Genomic DNA, 22,745 nt, shown 5'->3' on the forward strand with positions numbered 1-22,745 from the left:
TTATGAAGAGTCAAGAATAATTCAGAAGTGGTAAACCTGAAAAACTGATTGTTCCTTTAGTAGAAATAGAGTTTAGGAGAGAAGGCATAATTTTTATTTGTAAGAAAGGCATTATATTTACTATTCACTTTGCCCCTTGCCTTAGCTCTTAATGTTTACAAGTACCAATCACTTTATTGGTTGTATCCATTGGCTAACCTTGTATTCAAGAAATGGGAAAATAAAATTCTATGTGGGAAAGCTAGGTGTATTTTATGTATGATTTCTATAATGTATTTTCCCCTCTGATGATTAAGCAATGTGCTTTGTAAGGTCAAGTGGAAAATTGAAGTTCTGGATTTGCCAAAAAGCCAAAAAGACTTTGGAGAAAATGTCAAAAATATAAATACCAAAATATTCAGTGTTGTAGACATTAAAACTGAAAATGTTGGAGGGACAGTTTAATGGAGAAGAGTGAAGAAGAGTGAAGAAAAGTGAGAGGGCACTCAATTTTACCTATATGTTTTTGATCTGTTTTCAGATTAATTTTGATAATTTTAATTGTTAACTGATTAACCACCAATTTTGGCACTGGTTTCTTCTACTATAAGTTGATACTTCTTAAGAAATGGTGAAATAATATTTATTATTGAGGCAGCTAGATAGAACAATGGATAATTGCCTCTCAGAGTTGTTATAGGGGTAAAATGAAGTAATTCTTTAAAGCACTTTGCAAAATCTTAAAAGTGCTATGTTAGTACTAGTTACTGTGTTAGACATGAAGAATAATTAGGGAGGTAAAGATCAAATAAAATGTGATTCAAAAACCAAGCAAAGAAAATGGGATAAATTTTCAATTTGCAATTATTTGCACTAAGAGGAATTTAAAATAATTCTGATTATTTGTTTGCTTTGGTGGGAGGAGTACATTCTTGAATACTTTGAATATAAGTATTGAATTTTTAGAAATTCATTTCAGGCAAAATAATAGTTATATTCCAAAAACGTAATACTCAGAAGCTGTTTAGTTTTCCACCTAACAACTTCTTCCCCCTCCTCCATTCTAGGAATCAGTTGTACTTGAAAATTGATGCAAATTTTTCACCCAAAGACACCTAGAGTAGATTGAAATTACTTACTGGTGTGTAAAGTAAATAAGTTTATATGTCAAGAAAACAGTTATAATTGGATTAAATTCTACATATTGGTAATCTGAGTTATTAATGAAGTAAATAGGTTAGATTTTTATTTTAATAGCTATATTTATTTATGAACTGTCTTTCCTACTAAAATGATAAGCTTTTTCAGGACACTGACCACCTTTGTTCATCTTTGTATTCCCAGAACAGTTATCTTGTCCATAGTAGGGGATCGATAAAGGTTTGTTGACCAAATAATGAATAAATATGTGAGAGAGATTTGTTCAAGATAATATAGCCTACCTGAAGGTTGATTTGCCTATGAGTAACAGAAAATTTATTTTACGTGGTTTTTGGATTTTTCCACTGTTCAAGTTATATCCCCTTCCATCTATTGCTACAGGTAATTTGGTAGCTCACTATATTAATATCAATGCAAAGCACTGTGAGTAGAAAGGGGAAGGAAAATCCAGAGATGATGTGAAAATAGAAAGAATAGGGTTTAGGAAATTATTTTATGTGTGGTGAGATATAATAATTGAAAGTGACTGGGGGTTTGAGCTTTGATGACCCAAGTACCGGTAACAGACATAGGGAAGTTGGGAGGCTGGGTATAGATAAAATAAGGTGAAAGGGAGGGAATAGTTCATGTTGTAGTTGGAGGTGGGAGATTTGAATAAAGAGCTTAGATTAGAGTGGAATACACACATTTGGGAATATCTGTGAAGAGCTCTTTTTGTGATTGTTGCAATTGGTGGTTTCTTTTTTATTAAGAAACATTTGTTGGTCTTAAGCATTGTTTCATAAATTTTTTTTAACTTTTATGTGTGTTCGCTTGTGTTAATAACTAGTCACTATGATAATATAGCAAAATTTAAAATGTAGCTAATCCTAATACTTTCTTTCTTACACTTTGTATTCTTAAACAGACTACTCTGAACTTGATTTACAGAATTTATTAGAGATACTTTTCTCCCTCATGAACTAATAAGTTATGCCTCACTTAAGAAGATTGTGACAACTGGGCCTTGGTTCTTCTGAACTTTAGGAATAGTTTTTTTCCTTGATTTGAGGCTACTGGCAATTGTAGCAATCTTTCAGAAAACTTTCTTGAGAGCTTGAGGCAATACTTATCGGTAACCACAATCGTTTCTTTTTTTCTTAAAATTAGAAGTAGGATGTTTGCTGGTCGCAACTTCATGGCAAGGGTAATCAAAGGAAATAGGTTGAGAGAGAAGAATATAAGTATATAGATTGCAAGAGTTCATTGTAGTCTAAAAATGAAAACATTTTTTTCAAGATAATGACTAAAATATAAAGAATGAAATTTAACATTTACACCTTCTAATTAAAATTTTTTTTTTTCAGTTAACAAGCATTTATTTTCCTTTTGTTTAACACAAAATCCTTATAACATAGTCAAGCAAAACAAATTTCTTTATTAGTAATGTCCATAAATGTATCTCATTCTTTATATTTAGTCCATTCTTTCTTTATCAGTTGTCTGGAAACTTGGTTAATTATTGTATTGATCAGAGTTTTTTTAATAAGTGTTTCAAATTTTTTTTTTTTTAATAATGATGGTTGGTTTCTCACCATACTAAATGTTGTATAGTTACCAGAAAAGTATAAAATCTGTTGACATCAAATAACTTTTATTCAATTGTAATGTTAGTTTTTAAGCATCCATTGAATATGTGGTTTAATTTACTCCAAAAACATGAGACTTTAAATAGTTATTATCACAAAAATAATGTGATTGGGCTCTTATTTTGTTATTGTTGGTTTATTTTAAGATGAAAGGAAAGATAACTATAATTCATTATTTGTTTATGCAGAATATCCTCTGAATCCTAAATCTAGAGCTCCAAGAATGCTGGTCATTAAAAAAGGTAGTACAAAAGATTTACAGATATCTGGATTCCCTGCAGTAGGAAATCTTCATTCTCAGCCAGTTAAAAATGGAACTGGTCCAAGTGTTTATAAAGGATTAGTCCCTAAACCTGCTGCTCCACCTACAAAGGTAAAGATTTTGTTTGTTTTGTCTTTCTCTTCCCTTTCCTTTCTCTCAAAGTACTTAAAATTATATACTATATAGTAGTGGTAGTAACTTAAAACATGTGTTGTGAAAAATTATACCAGTTTGTTCATTTCTCAATGGCTGTATCTGATCTATTATGTCTTCTTAATTTGAATTATATTTTAAAACTACTTCATAACTCAACTTTTTGTTCTGTTACTCTATTATAGTACAAAATATATGCTTAAAGTGAGACATTTAGAGTTAGGGGCAGGACTTGTGGTTTCTTTAGTATAGAAAACTCCCCGATGAAGAAACTTTTCTTTAATAATGCTGGTTGACAACTTTTTTTTTTTAATTCAGTTTGTAGTTTTTAGAGTTGACTAGATCATTGTGATGTTAAATGACTTACTAGGTTATTTAGTCTGTGACAGAAATAAGTTTTCCACTATGATCTTCCCGGCTTAATGCAAAATAGGAGGCCTGCTTATACTTCTTCCCATCACCTCATCAGCAATCATTTTAGACAGTCTTGCTCTCATAGGTACACCTTTCCTAGCTGGGTTCACTCAAAAGATTCAATCATTGAATCCATAAATACAAAATATATAAACACCTGAGTCCTTTGTATAACCGTAATTGCCACAATACTCACAGCGACTCTTTGTATAAATTGAGAAAATAACTACAAGTTTTGAAATTATATAAATAACTTTATAATATTTTAGATTGCAATTGAGTCATGTAATAGACTGTGGGAAATACCATTCTTACATAAAGCTTACCTATTTTAGGGAGCTAATGACACATTCATTAGATAGAATTCATAATAAGTTGAGAAATCCTTTTAGAGATAGAAAGTGTCAGTTGTGGGAATCAGCAAGGCTTAATAGAGATGGTAGGAGAAAAAGAAATACATACTTTGTCTTATTACCACAATTGACATAAAAACACTTGGAAAGTTTACAAAATGCTTTTCTTAGAATAACCCTAATGCAGCAAGTAGTACAAATTAAATTCAGCATAAACTAATGAGGCACCCACTTATGAACAAGTAACATTGTCCCTACTTTACAAATGGCAAAACTGAAACAGCTTTTGTCCCTCAAGAATATCTGGATACCTGGATTTCTCCTAAGTAAAAGAGTTTAGTAACTTGCCCACATAGTTAGTATAATCTAGAGCATTCTTTTTTTTATTATGCTATTTACCTGGTGGAAAAGAAGATGTATTTTATAAGAAGCTACTATGATTTTTGGAAATTCTTCAATATTTTGCTTGAAAGTAGGGGAGAAATCTGTTGACTAAATCAATTTCTACTTCCATTTTTTTTTTCCTAAGCCTTTTGACATGGATAACATATATTTTCTCCTCTCTTTAAAATAGTAGAGATCTGAATTAACAATAATTAGAAAGCCTTGTAAAAATGCCTTTTTTGGGGGCAGCTACGTGGCACAGTGGATAGAGCACCAGTCCTGAAGTCGGGAAGACCTGAGTTCAAATGTGGTCTCAGACACCTAATACTTCCTAGCTGTGTGACCCTGGGCAAGTCACTTAAGCCCAATTGCCAGAGCAAAAAAAAAAATTAAATTAAAAAAATAAAAATGCCTTTTTAAAAAAACTGTACTTTTTTCTGTTTTCCTGTAATTTTTTGCCAGAACATTGCAGCATGTTTAATTCTTTTGTTATCTTTATTTTTTTTTAAGACAGTAACTATATACCTGATAAGTATTTCTTTATTTAGCCTACACAATGGAAAAGCCAAACTAAAGAAAATAAAGTTGGAACTCCTTATCCTCATGAGTCTACATACGGCATTGGCAACTTTAATGCCTTCAAATCAACTGCCAAGAATTTTAGTGTATCAACAAATTCAGTTAAAGAGGTATAGTAATATTTTTATGTCATTTGTCAGGTATTGAAATCCTAGTGATGTCATAAACATGGAGTGAAAATAAAGTTAAGTGAATGATGTATATAAGTATATTATGTGGATAGGAAGTATTTTAGGTATTTTTGAACCTCTCTGAAAAATAGTGAACATTTGATAATCATTTGTTCTGCTTTTTCTTTAGGAAAAAAGTAATACTTGAGAATACTTTTAGTTTACCTTACTAATTTTTTAAATTTTTTCTCGTTTTATTTGAAGCTGCTAGGTGGCATAATGTATATAGAGCATTAGGCCTGGAGTCATCATATGTTAGTGTAACTTTGTTTTCCAAGTGCTTCTGAATTATTCTGAATCAGAGAACTATAGTCTTCAAACTCTTTTTGTTTACGTGGGTTGTCTACCCTTCTCCCAATTTTTTTTGCATCCTGATAAAAGTGTGTTGTTGGCTCCTTGAAGTAAACTTCTTATTCATATCCTTTAACTACATTGATTGGGGAATGACTCTTATTCTTATAAATTAGATTTAGTTCTCTATTTGAGAGATGAGGGGTTTTTGCTTTTTGTTTTTTCAGAAAAATTTGGTATAAAGTTTTCCCTAGCCTTCTGCTTTCCTGGCTACATTAGTTTTGTTCATGTCAGTGTAAGTCAGTGTAACTAAAATGATCAATTTTATATGCTGTAATGCTCTCCTATTTTTCTTATCATTTTATATATCTAAATTATGTATCTATTTTGACGTTATCTTGGTATACAGTGGGAGGAGTTGATCTATTTCTAATTTCTGCCAAATGGTTTTCCACTTTTCTCAGAAGTTTTTGTCAAATAGTGAGTTCTTGTAACAAAAATCTGGATCTTTGTGTTTATTAAACACAGGATTATTATATTGGGTATTAATCTATTCCACTCATCTACCATTTTATTTCTTAGCCAGTAATAGTTGTTTTGATGATTGCTGATTTATAATATAGTTTGAAATCTGGTCTGCTTAGACCACCTTCCTTTACATTTTTTCTCCACTAATTTCCTTGATATTCTTGACTTGTTCTTTTAGATGAATTTTGTTATCTTTTCAGTTCAATAAAGTAATTTTTGAATTTCGTTTGTTTGGTATGTTTACTTAAATTTTCTTTTGTATGTTTGGTATGTTACTTAATAGATAATTTTAGGTAGAATTGTCATTTTTATTATATTGGCTTAGTCTACCCATGAGCAAGTAATATTTTTCCATTTGTATAGAACTGATTTTATTTGTGTGAAAGGTGTTTTGTAAATATGTTCACATAGTTCCTGGGTTTGTCTTGGCAAGTAGACTGTTTACTATTTCATATTGTCTACATTTATTTTAAAAGCCATTTCTGTTTTTGTCCTTGCAATTGGATTTTGTTGGTAATTGGTAGAAATTCTGATCATTGAGAGTATAATTCTTATGGGAAAAGAAAAAAAAATGTTTCATTATAGTATTTGTACAGTTTGTGTAAAATGACCTTTTACTCTGTTCTCTTAGGTAGCAAACATTTTAAGTTTTTATTTTACTGTGTTTAAATGCTGCCATTTATTTTCACAGCTATCCTTTCCACCTCAGGGTAAAGAAAGAAGAAAGAAAATTAAGGGAACATAATCTTACTTACTGGGAACATAATTTCCATACCTAGAAAGCTTCATATGTCTATGAATAGATGCATTATCTTGACTTAAAAATTTCAGGAGATACTAGTATAATAACTTTATATTTCAAACTGCTTAAGGTGATCAGCTTCCTTTGGGATTCTTTATACTATCAAACAGGAGAATTTAGAGAAATACAAAAGGAAAGCTTAAATATTCTCATCTCTTGTTTTATGTGAGAAAACTGATAGCTAAAATGACTTGAGGCTACACAGTTAATGGAAGATAGGAACATGAGTACCTGTTTCAACTTGTAGTATAGGGTTTTTTCACTGTGTCATACTGACATTGTATTTAGACATCATGATATTGATGATTTTGATCTGGCTAAAGAGACTGAGGAGAGGAACCATCAGGAAGAAGATAGAAGGTCGCTTTACCATAGAGATCCAGATAGGAGAAACTATACAGGAGATTCTATGTGTATATACTGAGAAAAACACATTAAAAAGATGGTTAATAGTGTCAACTGCTAGAGTAGTAATGCAGTTAAATAACTTCCTTCCCCTGCTCATTTTTGTGAGTTCTAGTCAATAGAAAAGTCTCATTGCTGAGAAACATCTTTGTTCTTTGTGATGAAAAGTTGTGAGAGAGGAAAAAATACTTTTTATCCATTATGCTGCACCCCAGCATATTGTGCTAGGGATATAAAGAGACATAAAATAGTCTCTGACTGCAGAAATCTTAAATTACTATGCAAAGAGATGAATTGATTAAAAATACAAAGTAATTTAGCCACTTAACCAGTCCCTCTCATAAATTCAATTCAATAAATATTTCTTTTTTCTCCCAATTGTCAAATTTTTTTATTTTTATTTTTAAATTTTATTTTATTTTCTCAATAGTATTTTATTTTTCCAAACACCTAATTTTCAATGTTTGTTTTTTGTGAAGCTTTGTTCAACAAATATCAGTCACTATTGTGAGTCTGGCTTTGAGTGAGGCACTAGATTGTTGGTTTCCTTGTTTATTTTGTCTAGATATGTCATGTCACCTGAGTTTCTGGATGTTATAGTGTGGAAATTTCTTCTACTGATGAAGCCCAGCCACACATCTGCAAAAGAAAGTCTTAAAATTGCCTGAGACATGATAATTTATAATTTGCCTGTTTTTTCACAGCTATTAAGTTTAAAAAACAGGTCTTAAATATAGGTTTTTTTGGGGGGGGGGATTGGAAACCAATACTTTTTATCCAATAATGCAGCACCCCAGTGTATTGTACTAGGGATAAAAAGAGACAAACAATAGTCTCTGATAGCAGGAATCTTAAATTACAAGGGGACAGAGAAAATAGATATACAAAGAGATGAATTGATTAAAAATTCAAAATAATTTCTGGGGAGGGAGGGACTAACAGTTGGATAAATGAGAAGAGGTTTCTTGTAGGAGTTTGCACTTACACTAAACTTTAAAGCAAGATCCAAATAGCAAGAAAATGAGTTGGAATGGGTTTAGAGTCATGAGCAGCAATAGCAGATTGGATCAGTTTGATAAGAGTGCATAAAAGGAGTGAGCAATATTTAATCAATCTGGAGATATAGATGGTAAAGTCCTTTAAATGTCAAAATAAAAGAGTTTGTATTTTATTCCAGACTCTAGAAATGAGAGTGATCCAAAACTTCTTGAACAATTTTAGGAATATATGTTTGGCAACTTTGAAGGATGTTTTGGAGAGGGAAGAAACTGGAGGCTGGAAGATCAGTGAGGAGGAGGCTAGTATAATAACTGAGTCAGGAGTTGATAAAACTTTAAATTAGGTGATTATGGTATAATTAGTTGCAAGAAATATTCTGGAGTCTTAGGAACTAACATTAATTATGAAGGGAAGGGAACAGTAATTGAAAGGAGAGATATCTCTAGTTAACGAAGTGCTCAATATTGCTGCAATGAATTGTGTAAAGCACTAAAAAAAAAAATCTTAGTTTTAAGCGCCATTGGTGACAATCCATCTGTCATAGGTTCTGTGCTGTTGTTTATAAAAGAAAATTTGTGTTGTAAGTTTTTTTCCCCAAATTTGAACTGTGGGAAATGTAGGGAAATGTTACATATTCTTATGTTAACTACAGATCAAAAGCCATATTAATTTAGTGAATTTAGTTACTACTTTGTGGGAAAAAACTTTTTTATATTTAGTTTTCTAGATGTTATTTCCGTCTCAGGAATTGATCGTTATAATTGTATCTTTTTCATTAGTGTAATCGCTCAAATTCCTCTTCTCCTGTGGACAAACTTAATCAGCCTCGTCTAACCAAACTGACCCGGATGCGCACTGATAAGAAGAGTGAATTCTTAAAAGCATTGAAAAGGGACAGAGTGGAGGAAGAACATGAAGATGGAAGTCATATTGGACCAGAAAAGGTAACAGTGTTTAACTTTTGATAGATGTAGGTTAGGTGCTAGTACATTCATTTCTCAATCAAATGGTTAATACAGATTAAGCACAGTTAATGTGCTCAGATTAATTTTAGTACATAAAATTAATGATTAAAATAGGCAGTTGCTACATAAGATAAGAAGCAGAGTTAAGAAATTACAGTTAAATATTTATGTGATAGATTATTGTTACTGCAAGAAATTAGTGAATATAATGAATTAATGAATTAATTAAATAAAGACATGCAGAAAGAATATAAAGAAAAGTCAAAAGAATTATATGGAAATAAAAGTTGTTTCATTACTGTAATTTTGTACAGGAAATATCATTACACTTTGTAGATACTTTTAGTTGAGCAAAACCTTCCTGTAACAATGCAAGTGGGGCACCTGCTCTCTTTTGTCATAGTTATATAAGGCATTGAGAGCCATTATGTTTCAGAGGCAAAAGTTGTACCCAGATCCTTCTGTCTCCAAGGCTTTTTCATTTGATTATAACCAAGTAAAAACTAATAGTGCTCTAATGATTGTGTGATTACATTGATTTTTGAAGGTACTCTCTAGTGGATTAGATCTCAACTAGTCCTTGCTTTTCTATTCTGTGATACAACTCTTGTTCATGATTAACAATGCTATGAATAACAACAGTGTTGGTAATGAGGAAGGGAAAAAGAACATGTGAACATATAAGATGTTTGGCAAATTCACTAAGCCAATAAGATTTTGTCAGACTAATGATGCATTTGATCTTATGTGCTTAAGGTTTTAATATGTAATGGAAATTTCTCAAGTTCATAATAAAAGCTTTTATTAATAATAGTAATAGCTAGCATTTACATTGTATTTAGGACAGCTAGGTAACATAGTTAATAGTGGTAGTTAGGAACACTCTTCTTCTAGAATTCAAATCTAATCTCACACACTTCAGTTTTGTGATCCTGGGCAAGTCACTTCACCCTGTTTGCATCAGTTTCTTCATGTGTCAAGTGAGCTAGATAAGGAAATAGTAAACCACTTTAGTATTTCCGCCAAGAAAATCTCCAGTGGAGTCACAAAGTGTTGGACATGACTGAATAACAACATGTGGTACTAAAGTGCAGCGTGCTAAGTGTTTTGCAATTAACTTGTTTAATCTTCACAACAGTTAGTAGAAGTAGGTGCCAGTATAGTATTCTCATTTCACAGATGAGGAAACTGAGGCAAACAAGTTTAAATAATTTGTACAAGGTCATATAGTTAATGAATGACTGAGACTGGGTTCAGAGTAGGGTCTTAATGATTTCAGGCCCAGTGCCTGCCACCTAGCTTTTTAGAGTGAGTTTGGGAAGAATAGAGAGGGAGAAAAATGTGCATTACTTTTTTTTTTTCTACTAAAGTAAAGCTTTTTGATTAGTTTGCAACTCTTGATTCTCTGAATTTACTTATCTTAATTTCCTTTCATCTTCTCACTTGAGTTTTAAGGAGTACATGTTAGCATCTAATGTATTCCAACCTCTTTGGTGAAGAACAGAAGACAGAAAATAGTCATTGCCAGTTGTTGCAGTCATGAACCTATTTTCTGGAGAATCTCTGGAATTTGATTGTATCTTTGGGAAATTTCATTTGTGAAGTCTCAAATTTGTGAATTATTCTTTAAGACATGTTACAAGAATTTTTGGAAAGTATTTTATAAACCTTCAAGACTTCTATGATGTGTAATTGTAACTTTTTACTCTCTGAAATTATTAGGATGATGACTCATTTAATTTGCATAATAGCAACAACCCTCACCATGAAAGAGACATAAACCGAAATTTTGATGAAAATGAAATTTCACAAGAGAATGGCAATGCCTCCGTGATTTCCCAACAGATCATTCGGTCTTCTACCTTTCCACAAGCTGATGTCCTTTCAAGTTCACTTGAGGCAGAACATAGGTCAGTATTAAATTCCATTATCTTTTATCAAAAATCATTATTTTCCTTTAGTTTTCTATATTAAATGGTCGGATTATTTCAAAGAGTAAACCTAATGATTCTTGTTTGATTTTTGTAGCCATCAGAAATGTTTTTAAGTTAGTGAAAATTTGCTGACAGTCTCCACTAATTTGAAATTTAAGGTAATTTAAACTAAAACTTTATCTTTGGATTGTCTGAAGAGAGTTTGCACAGTAATGAGTAGCATGATAAAATTGCTGGCACAGTATTTAGTGAATGTAAGAGCAAATTGCCTTCAAGCATGTCTACCATCATATAAATAGTAATTGTTGAGAAATATCTGATTAGATCTCTCATTAGCTATCAATTTGTGTGATTATATTCTTAAAAACAATATCTTTAGTTATTTTCAGCTCTTTAATTCACATCTCAATTATTCTGAAATAGCTCGTAATTTTTTTCCGCTTGTTTTCTTGATGTGAAATAATCTTGATTTTATCATCATTGAAATACACATAGAGACCAACCACAATTTCAGAGCAGCAGTAATGAAATAGCCTTCCCTTTTCTTGACAAAGAGGTGAAGGGAAGCTGCAGAATGAAACAGATTTAGAGATGAGGCTAATTTATAAATTTGTTTTCCTTGATTATGCTTATTTATGACAAATGAGCATTTTAAGTGGTGTGTGGAATAGTGAGGAATGGGGAATGTAGGGATAGTAGTTCCATCTTTGCCCCCATACCTCAAAAAGTATGAGTGTCAGTGAAGCAAAAAAGATGCACGGAAGACAACATAGGAGGTTCAGGCAAATAAGGTTGTTTGGAAATAAATTGTTGAATTTATTGTATGCTTTGAAAGAACAAAAAGGGGATCTAAACATTTTAAAGTAGAGTCAGTTTTATGTTCAAATCTCCTCCCTTTCCTCCTCCTCCCCCTCCCCTCCCCCCGGGGGAAATGTGCATGTTTGCTAATAGTCAGAATATCAAAAAAATACTAGTCCCTCTCCCCTCCCCTCCCCCCTTCCCCCTCCTCCCCCTCCAAATGCACATCATCTTAGCTTGTACTGTTTATAAGGGGAAATGTTAGTGATTGTAAGACTTAAATCTTCAAATGTAGAACTTTAAGATTTAAAAAGCATTTTTTATAAATAATCTCATTTAATTCTCACAACTCTTTGTGAGGTAAGGCCTCTTTTATGTCCATTTTACAGATGAAAGTGAGGCTGAGAGGTTAAGTGAATTGCTCAGTCACATAGCTAGATAGTTGGTACCTGAGGGTTAGATTTAAACTCTACACTTCCTGACTTCAAACTCAACATCTTTATCTACTCTACCATTTAACAAACTCTGTAGTATTGGTTGTTGAATTTTACAGGTAATAGGATAAATTTCATATTGATTTTTTTCAGTCTTAAAATAACAAACTAGGTGACAGGATAGATACTATCAGTAAATAACTATTGAATTTAGGCTTCATTTTGCCTTTTTGGCCTATGTCCATTATGGCAGGAATGTAGAAGTTGAAACATTAAGATTACAGTTTAATAATCATTAACTCTTCCCTTCAGTTCCCTTGATTTTAAGGGCATGGTTTTGCTTAAGGCTAATTCTGTGCTTTATATTCTTATACCCTTTCTAATAATAAACAGAATTTTGTTTAATTATTCCTCTTGATCTCTTTAAAGGAACATTACTGCTAGAGCAAAGTATGATCCAAGAATAGGAATTAGAAATGTTTGAGTAGTAAAGGAAATGTTTGATTTATAACTGATGCCATATCACTTAGGTAGCCAAATGCTAACAAGTATTAGTTTCTTGAATTAATCTCAAAATATGTCTTACTTTTACCTATTAAATTTTAAACTCCTTGAGGTCAGGAACTTAATCTTACATTTCTCTTTTATTTCCTCACAATGTTGAGTATATAAAAACTTACTCAAAAAATACTTAGAAATTGACCTATTGTTAGGAACATGGAGTTGATTTTATTATTAATGGAAGATAAATCTCTTGAATTAAATTACATATTCAGCTTTTTTCATCTTTTAGGAGAGGGGAAAGCAAGTGATATTCATGTCCATTTTAGCCTTTCTCTTCCCTAGTTGAAGAATCCTAAATTATATAAAAGTGATACATATGCAGTAATATGACTAGCTTGAGATTCAGGTCTCCTTCTGATTCATGAATAGTGATTCATCCAGAGTCTTTATTGATTGATTTGGAAAAGTTGCTGCTAGGTGGGTCCAGAGTGGTATAAATAAATCACAGCGAATACTTACCCATACTTGTTGTTCCTTACAACCTTCTTCCAATCCAATGTGATACTGATACTAATAGGTAGGTTCTGCTCGTTGCTGGCTTTTTTCTTGAGTGATGGAGAGTTAGGTGCCATCACTAGCCTTAGGAAAGATATGAAGGGGAAGCATGTCTAAAATATTTTAAGATGCCTGTTATATTAGAAACAGTTATTTGAGGAAAAAGGAGGCTAGTCAGTATTACACACACACACACACACACACACACACACACCCACTCTCTAAGGGGGCTAGTCAGTATTACACACACACACTCACACACACACATTCACACTCACTCACTCATCCACCCACCCTCTAAGGGGGCTAGTCAGTATTACACACATCCACACTTAAAGGGTCTAGTCAATCCCTCTCTTTCTCTCTCTCTCACCCACCAAACAGCAGCCTTCAGCTAATGACCAAGTTTTTGTACATAAGCTTCTCTGAATTTGGTTAGATTAGAATTTAGCCTGATGGATTACAGATTTACAAGTGTATCACAAGCTCCAAATTCTAGAACTTACTGAGTTTAGATAGAAACTGAATGTACCTTCTAAAACTCCAGTCATATCTGTATCTTTAAGCTACTTTTAGCACCGTTTTTTTAGGAATCCTCCTTTAAAAATTTCTCCACATGCCTGTGAACTTTTCTTTTCATTGCGTGAATGAAGAGCATTTTGTTCTTTTTAAGAAATATATTTGGAGGATTCTGGAAAGATGGTGGAATAGGTTGATAAATTTCAAGCTCTTCCAGATATGTACCCCAGGGTGAACATAGACTGGTGAAAAATGAAAAGAACTTGGAGCAGAACAGGGATCCTCCTGGTAATCTGAGAAGCTATCTGAAGAATATCTGAAGAAAAGACCTCAGGCTGGGGATGTCTGAAGTGCAGACATCTCCAGGCTAGGTCTCACAGAAATATCAAATGGAGATTCCTCAGGCTAGCTATGTGTGTTTGGAGCCTCTGCAGGGACCACAGAGATTTTTTACCTCCTGAACCGTTTGTTGAGTTGGGATCTGACTCGGCTAACTAGACTAATTGCTAATGCCAAGCCCAGCTGTGTTGCTGAGACTTGGCCCTTAGTGAAAGGAATCAGCCCCTGGTGAGGGCAGAAGGAATGCTATTGGCTGCGGGCACTTGCAGGAGGAGGATGGAGCTCTTGGTTTGGGGTTTCTGGTCAGAAGGGAGAGGCAAAGGGAAGCTTGAGGCATCATCTCTTCACCCTAACCCTCCCACACCCCTCCGTACTCAGGATTAGAAGTGCTTACACTACTATCTCTTATTAAAAAACAAAGAATGAACTTGCAAAGAAAGAACTCCACCATTGAAATATATTACGGGAACAGGGGAAAAAAAGTTTCTATCCCAAAGAGTAATGTAAAATGGCTCTCTGCCCAAAGAGAATTTATAGAACAACTCAAAAAGACATTGAGGAAAATCTTTTTTAAAAATCCAAGAAAAACAAAAAGATTTTGAAAAAAAATTAACCAACTAGAAAAGGAGTTACACAATCTCTAAGATGAAAATAATTCTTTCAAAATTAGAATTGGGCAAGGAGAAGCCAGTGAAGCTATGAGAGACTAAGAAATAACAAAACGTAAGGAATGAGAAAATGGAACAGAATGTGAAAGATCTTATAAGAAAAATGATGGATTTGGATCAGTTGGCTCAAGAAGAGAAAATATAAGAATAATTGGACTGTTAGAAAGTTGTGACCAAAAAGAGAATCTTGACGCAATAAGCAGGAAATAATTCAAGAAAATTGTCCTGAAATGATAGAACATGTGGGGAATGTAGAAATAAAAAAAAAAAAAATCCACTGATCACCACTTACGAGATCTTTTGTGGAAAACGAGAATATTATTGTGAAATTTCAAACCCCCCAGATTAAAGAGATAATTTTGCAAGAAATGAGAAAAAAAAATTCAGATATGCTGGAACTACAATTAAAATCATACAAGACTTTAACACCTACAGTAAAAGACCACAGGTCCTGAAATCATATTTACCAATAATCAAAAGAACTAGGATTGCAGCCAAAAACATCATATCCAGCAAAATTATCTATAATTTTAAATGAGAAAAAATGGCCATTCAATGAACTTCCAGAATTTCAAGACTTTCTATCAACCAAACTTAACACAAAATTTAACATATAAGGGCCAATATCAAAGATCAATTTTAGAGAACTCAATACGGACAAACTTCTGCTGCTGCTCCTTTTTTTTTTTTTGTTTGTTTGTTTGTTTGTTTGTTTGTTTGTTTGAGGCTATTGGAGTTAAGTGACTTGCCCAGGGTCACACAGTTAGAAAATGCCAAGTGTGTGAGGTCAGATTTGAACTCAAGTCTTCTTGACTTCAGAGTTGGTGCTCTATCCACTGTGCCACCTAGCTGCTCCATGGACAAGCTTTTTAAACATGGATAAAATGTTGTCTTCTCTCCCCCTCCCCCCCCCCCCTTTTTTTTTTTTACATGGGGAATGTATTGGAGAAGGAGGAGGGCTTGTAGTTCTGAAAACCTACTCATATCGGGAATGGGTTCAATAGGCAATGCTACATATATACCATGAAGGGTACAATTTCCTTCAAAATCTATAAAGAAATAAGGATGGAGAAATGGGGAAGATTAAAAGAGGAGAAAAAAAGAATAGAACAAATAAGATGTGCAGCAGAGAACCAAAGAACAATTTTTAAGGAAATAAAGGAAAAATATATTTTAAAAATGGACATTCATGAATATAATTTCTTCTATTAATACACACAAACACACACACATCCACATCCACACTTAAAGGGTAATTTGTTATATGTTTTGAATCCTCCCTGATGTTCTGCTGGGCATATGATAATGTTTTCGTTGTTTTGTATTCCTTTTCTGATTTTAAAAATTTATTTTATAATATTTATTAAGTATTAATATTTATTAATAACTATAAATAATATTTTTTTCAAATAAAATAAAAGAAAAATATATTCTACTTGTTTTAGTTTTGAACTACAGTAATCAGTTCTCTACCCATGCACTTAATATGGTAAGGGGGAAAATTGATATTTTAGCTCTTGATTCGTACTATAACTTATGTTTTGCATCTCTTCACATGTTCTTTTCCCCCAGTTTTTTCTTCACTTATTTTCTTGGTATCTTCTTCCTTCTTTTGTATCAGTGATGACAGAGGTCTTTTCCATTAGTTTAGAGTCTTGCTTTCCTTGTGATATCTTGAAAATTGGTTCCTGAAAATTTTTTGGGAATTTTTCCTCCAGCATGGATTCCCTTAATATGTATTTTGTCAATTTTAGCTACTTTGCTCAACTTTGTTATCTGGAATACATTTCCATTTTTCTCATCATTGGTTACAGAAAAGTTAATGTCTCGATGTGATATTTTCATCACTTTTGAGAGTAGTTTATTGTATTGTATTTATTAAATTTTTCATTAAGATTTTCTCATGAATGTTTTCTGTGTAGTAGTTTAATTTTACACCTTAAATATGATGTATTTTGATGTATTTTAAATTTTACAAAATAAAATAATTATAGTATAGGTTGTAAGTGTTAATGATTACTACATTTTACATAATCGGGTCGCTAGAGGCAGCATAATATTGTGTATAACAAGCTAGTCTTACAGCTAGGAAGACATAGGTTCAAGTCTTAACTCTGACAATACTGACCTTATGATGCCTGGGTAAGTCATTTAACTTGTTAGTGACTTAAACAACTCTTTAAGTTGCAGAACAACTGCCAGTTTGCTTTAGTAGGAGTTATCTCATTGGTAGTCTTCCTAAATCAGTAAAAGTCAAAGGTCCAGACCCCTTCCTCCTCTCACTACAATTAGATATCACATTTTTTAGAGCCATTAACACCAAATTTTATGAATACAAGGTGAATTAATCATCTTTGTTGAGTGCCTGTTCTGTCCAAAGCATCAAAGTAGATGTTGGAGGTCACACTGTTAATCCATTATTAGGGTGTTCATTTGATATTGGATCATGTGGGATGATTTTTACTATGAGGGTCCTTTTGTGATTAAAAAGTACTACTATATATACATACATTGGGAAACGTTTATCTTTTCCAAGGGTCATTTTAATTCCTAGGTGGTATTTTACATTGCCTTATATAACTGAAATCGCTATTTCAGGATTGTTTTATAAGTAGAAAAATCTAATATATAGATATGTGACAAACTCAAGGAAAGAAATATAAAGCTACTATTACCTATAATCTCTGGCAAACTCCTTTAGCTATCTTAACCTAAAGATTTTAGTGATGGGTATTTTTGATCAGATTTGAGACAAAAGTTTTATTTCCACTTAGACTTACCTTTAGGATTCTTTTTTGTCAGTGAATCATTGATAGATATTGGTCTATATCTACATAAGTGTATTATAAATGATGTTTTCCTGCTTGAGGCAAAGTGCTTATATCATATTTTATTTTAATCTTTTTTCTTTTTTTAATTTTTTTAAAGGTTGTTAAAGGAGATGGGTTGGCAGGAAGACAGTGAAAATGATGAGACATGTGCTCCCTTAACAGAGGATGAGATGAGGGAATTCCAAGTTATTAGTGAACAGGTAATAACTAATTTATTATAAGAGACAAGTGTTCCCATAGTGTTTTTTATTCTCATAGTACTATCCTTATTCCAGGTGACATAATTAAAGATAAGTAGTTTGATTTAAGGTTATAAATGGCTAAAATTTGTTTTACATTCAGAGGAATCCACAATTTTAAGTTAGAGTTGTGGATATATTTTACTTTAAAAACAGCAGTACTAATAAGCTTTTCAGCCTAGTTGCTGTAATAATGCTGTTTTTTTACTTTGTCATAACTCAGGAAGAAATCTTTGTAGAATGAAACACATCATGAAATATCTCTCAATAATATAACAGAAAAATACTTAATAATATTATAACTTTTATCTATAAATAAAAAATAAATTTTACAGAACAAAATAAGGCCCTGCATAATTTCTACAAGAAATATATTTGGAGGCTAGAATATTCTCCAAAACATATATATTATTCTCCAAATATAGTATTTTAATTTTCAGGTCTCTTGTTTTAAAAGAAAAACAGTATTGACTCTAAAAATGCACCTTTTTTTTTTTTAATCTCCTGTGTTCTCAATATTGCATTGCATTTGTTGATGCTGTGGTATATTGTGCCTAACTCCACTTCAGTTTTTAATGTTTCTTTTGGGCTATTTCTCTCCTTGCTTTCTTCCCTCCTTCTGTCTTTATATGTCTTTTTATTTGTCTGTGTCTCATGTATAAAATTGATTTAGTGAAAGGTTTCTTCAGATTATAGGAGTATAGATAGAAATAGTGAAGTGATCTTAGGACTCATGTGGTCCAACTTTTCTTTATTTTAGTGATTATTTGTAAATTATCTTGAGCTCATATGAAGGAAAATAGTATAGTAATCCAGCACCATTTTGCTTCACTATTCCATTTAATAAAGTACTTTGCCTTTTTTTCACACCTTTTCTTTCAAAATAAAAAAAAATTGGTAAATATACATTGGTCTTTTTAATGAGATAATTGTGACAATAGGGTATTTAGGGATCAGGTTTTTAATCAGAAAGGAGATATTAAGAGAAATTGATTGTCCTACATTTTACACACACATACACATGTTTTTGTTTTTAGTAATGAAAGCAAAATCCCGATTTAGATAATTGAGATCCAAAACCAAAAGCAAGTTTGTCATGGAACAAGTATGTGCTAATAAGAATGTTACAAAACCAATTTTATTCACCCAGCTCTTGGTTGAAGATGACATTTAATTTTACCTAAAAGAAACTATATAAATGTTTAGTTTCTAGAAATTATAATATGGTTTGCAGCCCCATTCTATGAATGATTTGTGAACTCTAGATATGAGATCTACAAATACTATGGCTGTGATAATAGTGATGTTGAAAGTACACTTTTATATTAACTTGAAGCCCTCAATTTTTGTTAACAGGAGAACAACTTCCAATTAATTTGCTCTCTAAATTGCTTAATATATCTGAATTTAAATATGGATTATTAGACCTAATCATAGATAAGCAATTGTAAGTTTTCATTAGAATAATGAAATTTAAAATGTAGCTTAAAATCATTACTACTACAAGTTATTAGTTATCTTGGGAATTTGCATGATGATTGTGAAAGTATATAATTTAACTACATCTTTATTTTCAATTATCAGTAGGTTCTTGATGGTTTTATTATATTGCTGCCTTAACTTACTGTTCTGAAAACGGGGAAAAAAATACTAGCTTGCACAATTTTGTTTCGAAAAATTATTGATGAATGTTTGATGCTTTTACAAATAAATGTATTTAGTATTTAGAGGAAAGCTTCTCAAACAGGATTGATAATTCTTCCTTCCCAGCTGCAACCTTAAAGCTTTGAATTTGGGGTAGTGTTTTGGGGCAGTCACTGGGCACTTTTAAGTTTCAATGGATTTTACCACATGGTGTAAAGGATTGGCAGGATTGCCAAACTATTCCTTAAATAGAAATAGAGTATGAGGTTGTATATCTTTTAGGTCATTAGAAAAACATATAATGGACTTGGTAGAGAGATCACAGAATTTCAGAATTGTAAATGGGTTCTCAGTGATCTAATCTAATCTTTATGGAAAAGTCTCCATTACAGCATACCTAAAAGTGATCATCAGCTTTTCCTTGAAGACTAAGATATAGGATGTGACCATTCTGTAAAATTAATAGAAATTTTTTCCTCACACCCAACTTAAATTTATCTCTTAATTTTGCCCATTAATTACACCTATTTCTGTTTGTATGACTTGAATATAGTGATCATATCCCTTCTGAGCCCTCTTTTCACTAGTCAACTAATTTTCATGTGGCCTGAATTTTAAGATCCTTCATATTTCTGGTACTCTCTTCTGAATGTTCTCTTAACTTATCAGTGTCTTTTCTTAAACTGTGGGTACCTAGAACTTAACACTTTCCTTCTGATATTGCCATATCAGATACTGTTTTTTTTTTTTTTTCCTGTCATATCACATTGTTGATTTGTGAGTTTGCATTTCACTAAAAATCTCAGGTCTTTTCCCTACCGTGCTTTTTCAGATATTTTTTTTTTTTTTTACTTGTGATGATATAAATTAGTTCTTCCAAAAGTTTCTACTTTATGTCCAGAAAGCATTTATTCAATCAATAGGAACTGACTTTGTGTTTTTCTTACTAGTTTATTCTCCTAAGAGTTTTTCCATTATATTCATAGGCCTTTAGAGCTGAAAGATACTAAAGATTTAGTCCAAGTACCTTATATTACAGATGAAAAAACAGTCCAAAGAGATTAAAAAGCATAATATCAATAGGTGGGACACACATTTTCACTAGACTTGTAATCTGCCTGGTGTTTTTTCCATTGTACAATATTACTTTATTGTAATATGTAGAATTTTAGGGCAGAGTTAGTTTTCTAGATTTTAATACATCTTTTACATTCTATTGATGCCTCTGTATAAGTATGTATTATGTATAGTATTGATACATAATAATATTTTATTGGGTAATTCTTTCAATTGCTAAAACATGGTCATTTTTCCATTACAGTTACAGAAGAATGGTCTTAGAAAAAATGGTATTTTGAAAAATGGCCTGATCTGTGACTTCAAGTTTGGACCCTGGAAAAACAGCACTTTCAAACCCACTTTTGAGAATGATGACACAGAGACAAGCAGCAGTGACACATCAGATGATGATGATGTGTGAAGGATTCTCTAACAGCTTTAGAAGTTTTAGTGTGATACATCTCATACAGTTTGGGGTGAATTGTAAAAATGAAGAACTATAATTTATGTAGTAAAATACCCCATTAGAAGAAAATATTGGGGGGACTTCTTTATGAAGAAAACCAAGAATGTTGTGTTGGGCTGTGTTGAACATTACTATAATTTCTTTGTAAATGAATGTTGTAGAAATGAGGACTTTGGTTGATCCAACATTGACTTTCTTCATCACTGCAGCGTTTCTCTGACTAGCAATGTGACGATGTAACAAATGAGATTGTTTCTCATTTAATAAAAAAAATGTGTAATGTTTTGCAAAGCTTCTGTCTTAAAATGTCCAGGTCTTTAAGAAAAAGGGCAACTTAACACTGTTCCGCTTGCAGTGTCTTCTTTCTTTCTTACAATGGAAATCCTCAAGTTCACTTTGTATGCAAAAAAAAAAAACAAAACAAAAACAAAAACAAAAGAAGACAAAAATGGGGCAATGTAGCATGTTGGCTAAAACTGGAGCAGAGTGCACTAAAACTTTAATTTCCTGAACTGAGCTGTTGTAGTGTTCACTTTTTGAAACATAATTGCTCTTTAACTATTTGTATGTAGTGCAGTAAATGTTACAGAAAAGACTTACCACACTTCTTCCAAATTTATAGAAATGATCTAAAATTAAGAGCTTTATTTGGGTGTGCTGCAAAACCCAAGATTTTCAGAGTGGACAATAAGGAAGAATCTTGTGGATTAAAAAAATACATATTTTGATAAGTTATTACACATGGAAAAAAACCTGCTCACATTGACTGGATCTGTCCACTACATGAAAAATAAACTGGATTTTCATAATATTGTCTTACTGCGTAGTGTCCAAGGTATTGGTCTTGTAAACACAAATGTGCTTTACTCGCCTTTATTAAAACAAAGTGTACCATATTTATTGAAGATAGTTATTGGTTTTTGAATTTAGGAAAAGCTTTTGGAAAGCAGTCATTATCCATTGTTTGGCAAACATATGGAATATTGTTAAGTAACAACAAATTTTATTTTTAATTGCACAGTTAATCTCAGAACCATTTATAGTAAATTGACATTTTTACAGGTTTGTTTTATTCGAGTTTTTTAGCTTCTTTGTCCTTGTGGAAGAAATATTTTCATTTATTTTCATAGCAAAATTGTGCTATGAGCAAAAAATGCTTTAAATTTTGTGTTCGTAGGCTGTATTCCATCTAAAATATTTTATCTAACACTTCAGTACTTTCAACTGATTATCTTCTCTTTTTTCTCTTCTTCAAATCCTTTTCCTACCCCTTTCCCTCTTTTCTCCCTTGGAAGAAAAGAGTTGACAGGTTGTGTTGGAGAAATAAAATAACATTCTAAATTTTGCATTGTAGGGTAGTAGAAGGTGGTATTAAAATAATTTTCATTCTAATTCTGGTTAGGTTGTCTTTATTAAACAGGCTTTAAATATACAACATGAATTGCCATAAGCAGTCAAGCTATCTAAAGCTAATCCTGGCTGTAGTCAATAGAAATTGTGTGAGCATGTGCTCTGACAGCTGTGTCAATGGAGTTTTTGGATTAGATTTAGAATCACTGTTTTGAAGTTCATTCCTTAACTTGATCCATAAAAAAATTTAGAATATACTAAGGATGGAGTTAGTTGCAAAACTAAAAAGGATACTGGGAAGCCAACTGGTTTATTAATTATCTTTGCAACCC

At 32.1% G+C, this 22,745-nt stretch overlaps 1 protein-coding gene across 2 annotated transcripts in view; it reads left to right on the forward strand.

Annotated features, from left to right (window-relative positions):
• Nucleotides 1–21,872, forward strand: part of GPBP1 (GC-rich promoter binding protein 1) — a 97,887-nt gene extending 76,015 nt beyond the window's left edge. Inside the window, exons 1-7 of one of the 2 annotated variants that reach the window (XM_051990961.1) lie at nt 1,386–1,521; nt 2,957–3,141; nt 4,883–5,023; nt 8,888–9,052; nt 10,796–10,983; nt 17,753–17,855; nt 20,860–21,872. In XM_051990961.1, coding sequence (XP_051846921.1) covers nt 1,440–1,521; nt 2,957–3,141; nt 4,883–5,023; nt 8,888–9,052; nt 10,796–10,983; nt 17,753–17,855; nt 20,860–21,018 — 1,023 coding nt within the window. In that variant the 5' untranslated portion in view covers nt 1,386–1,439 and the 3' untranslated portion in view covers nt 21,019–21,872. Of the gene's footprint in view, nt 1–1,385; nt 1,522–2,956; nt 3,142–4,882; nt 5,024–8,887; nt 9,053–10,795; nt 10,984–17,752; nt 17,856–20,859 lie in introns of those variants that run through there. The other variant, XM_051990955.1, reaches the window with a different exon arrangement.
• The last annotated feature ends 873 nt before the right edge of the window (nt 21,873–22,745 follow it).

This window comes from Antechinus flavipes, chromosome 1 (genome assembly GCF_016432865.1).
Source record: "Antechinus flavipes isolate AdamAnt ecotype Samford, QLD, Australia chromosome 1, AdamAnt_v2, whole genome shotgun sequence".
Taxonomy (NCBI): domain Eukaryota; kingdom Metazoa; phylum Chordata; class Mammalia; order Dasyuromorphia; family Dasyuridae; genus Antechinus; species Antechinus flavipes.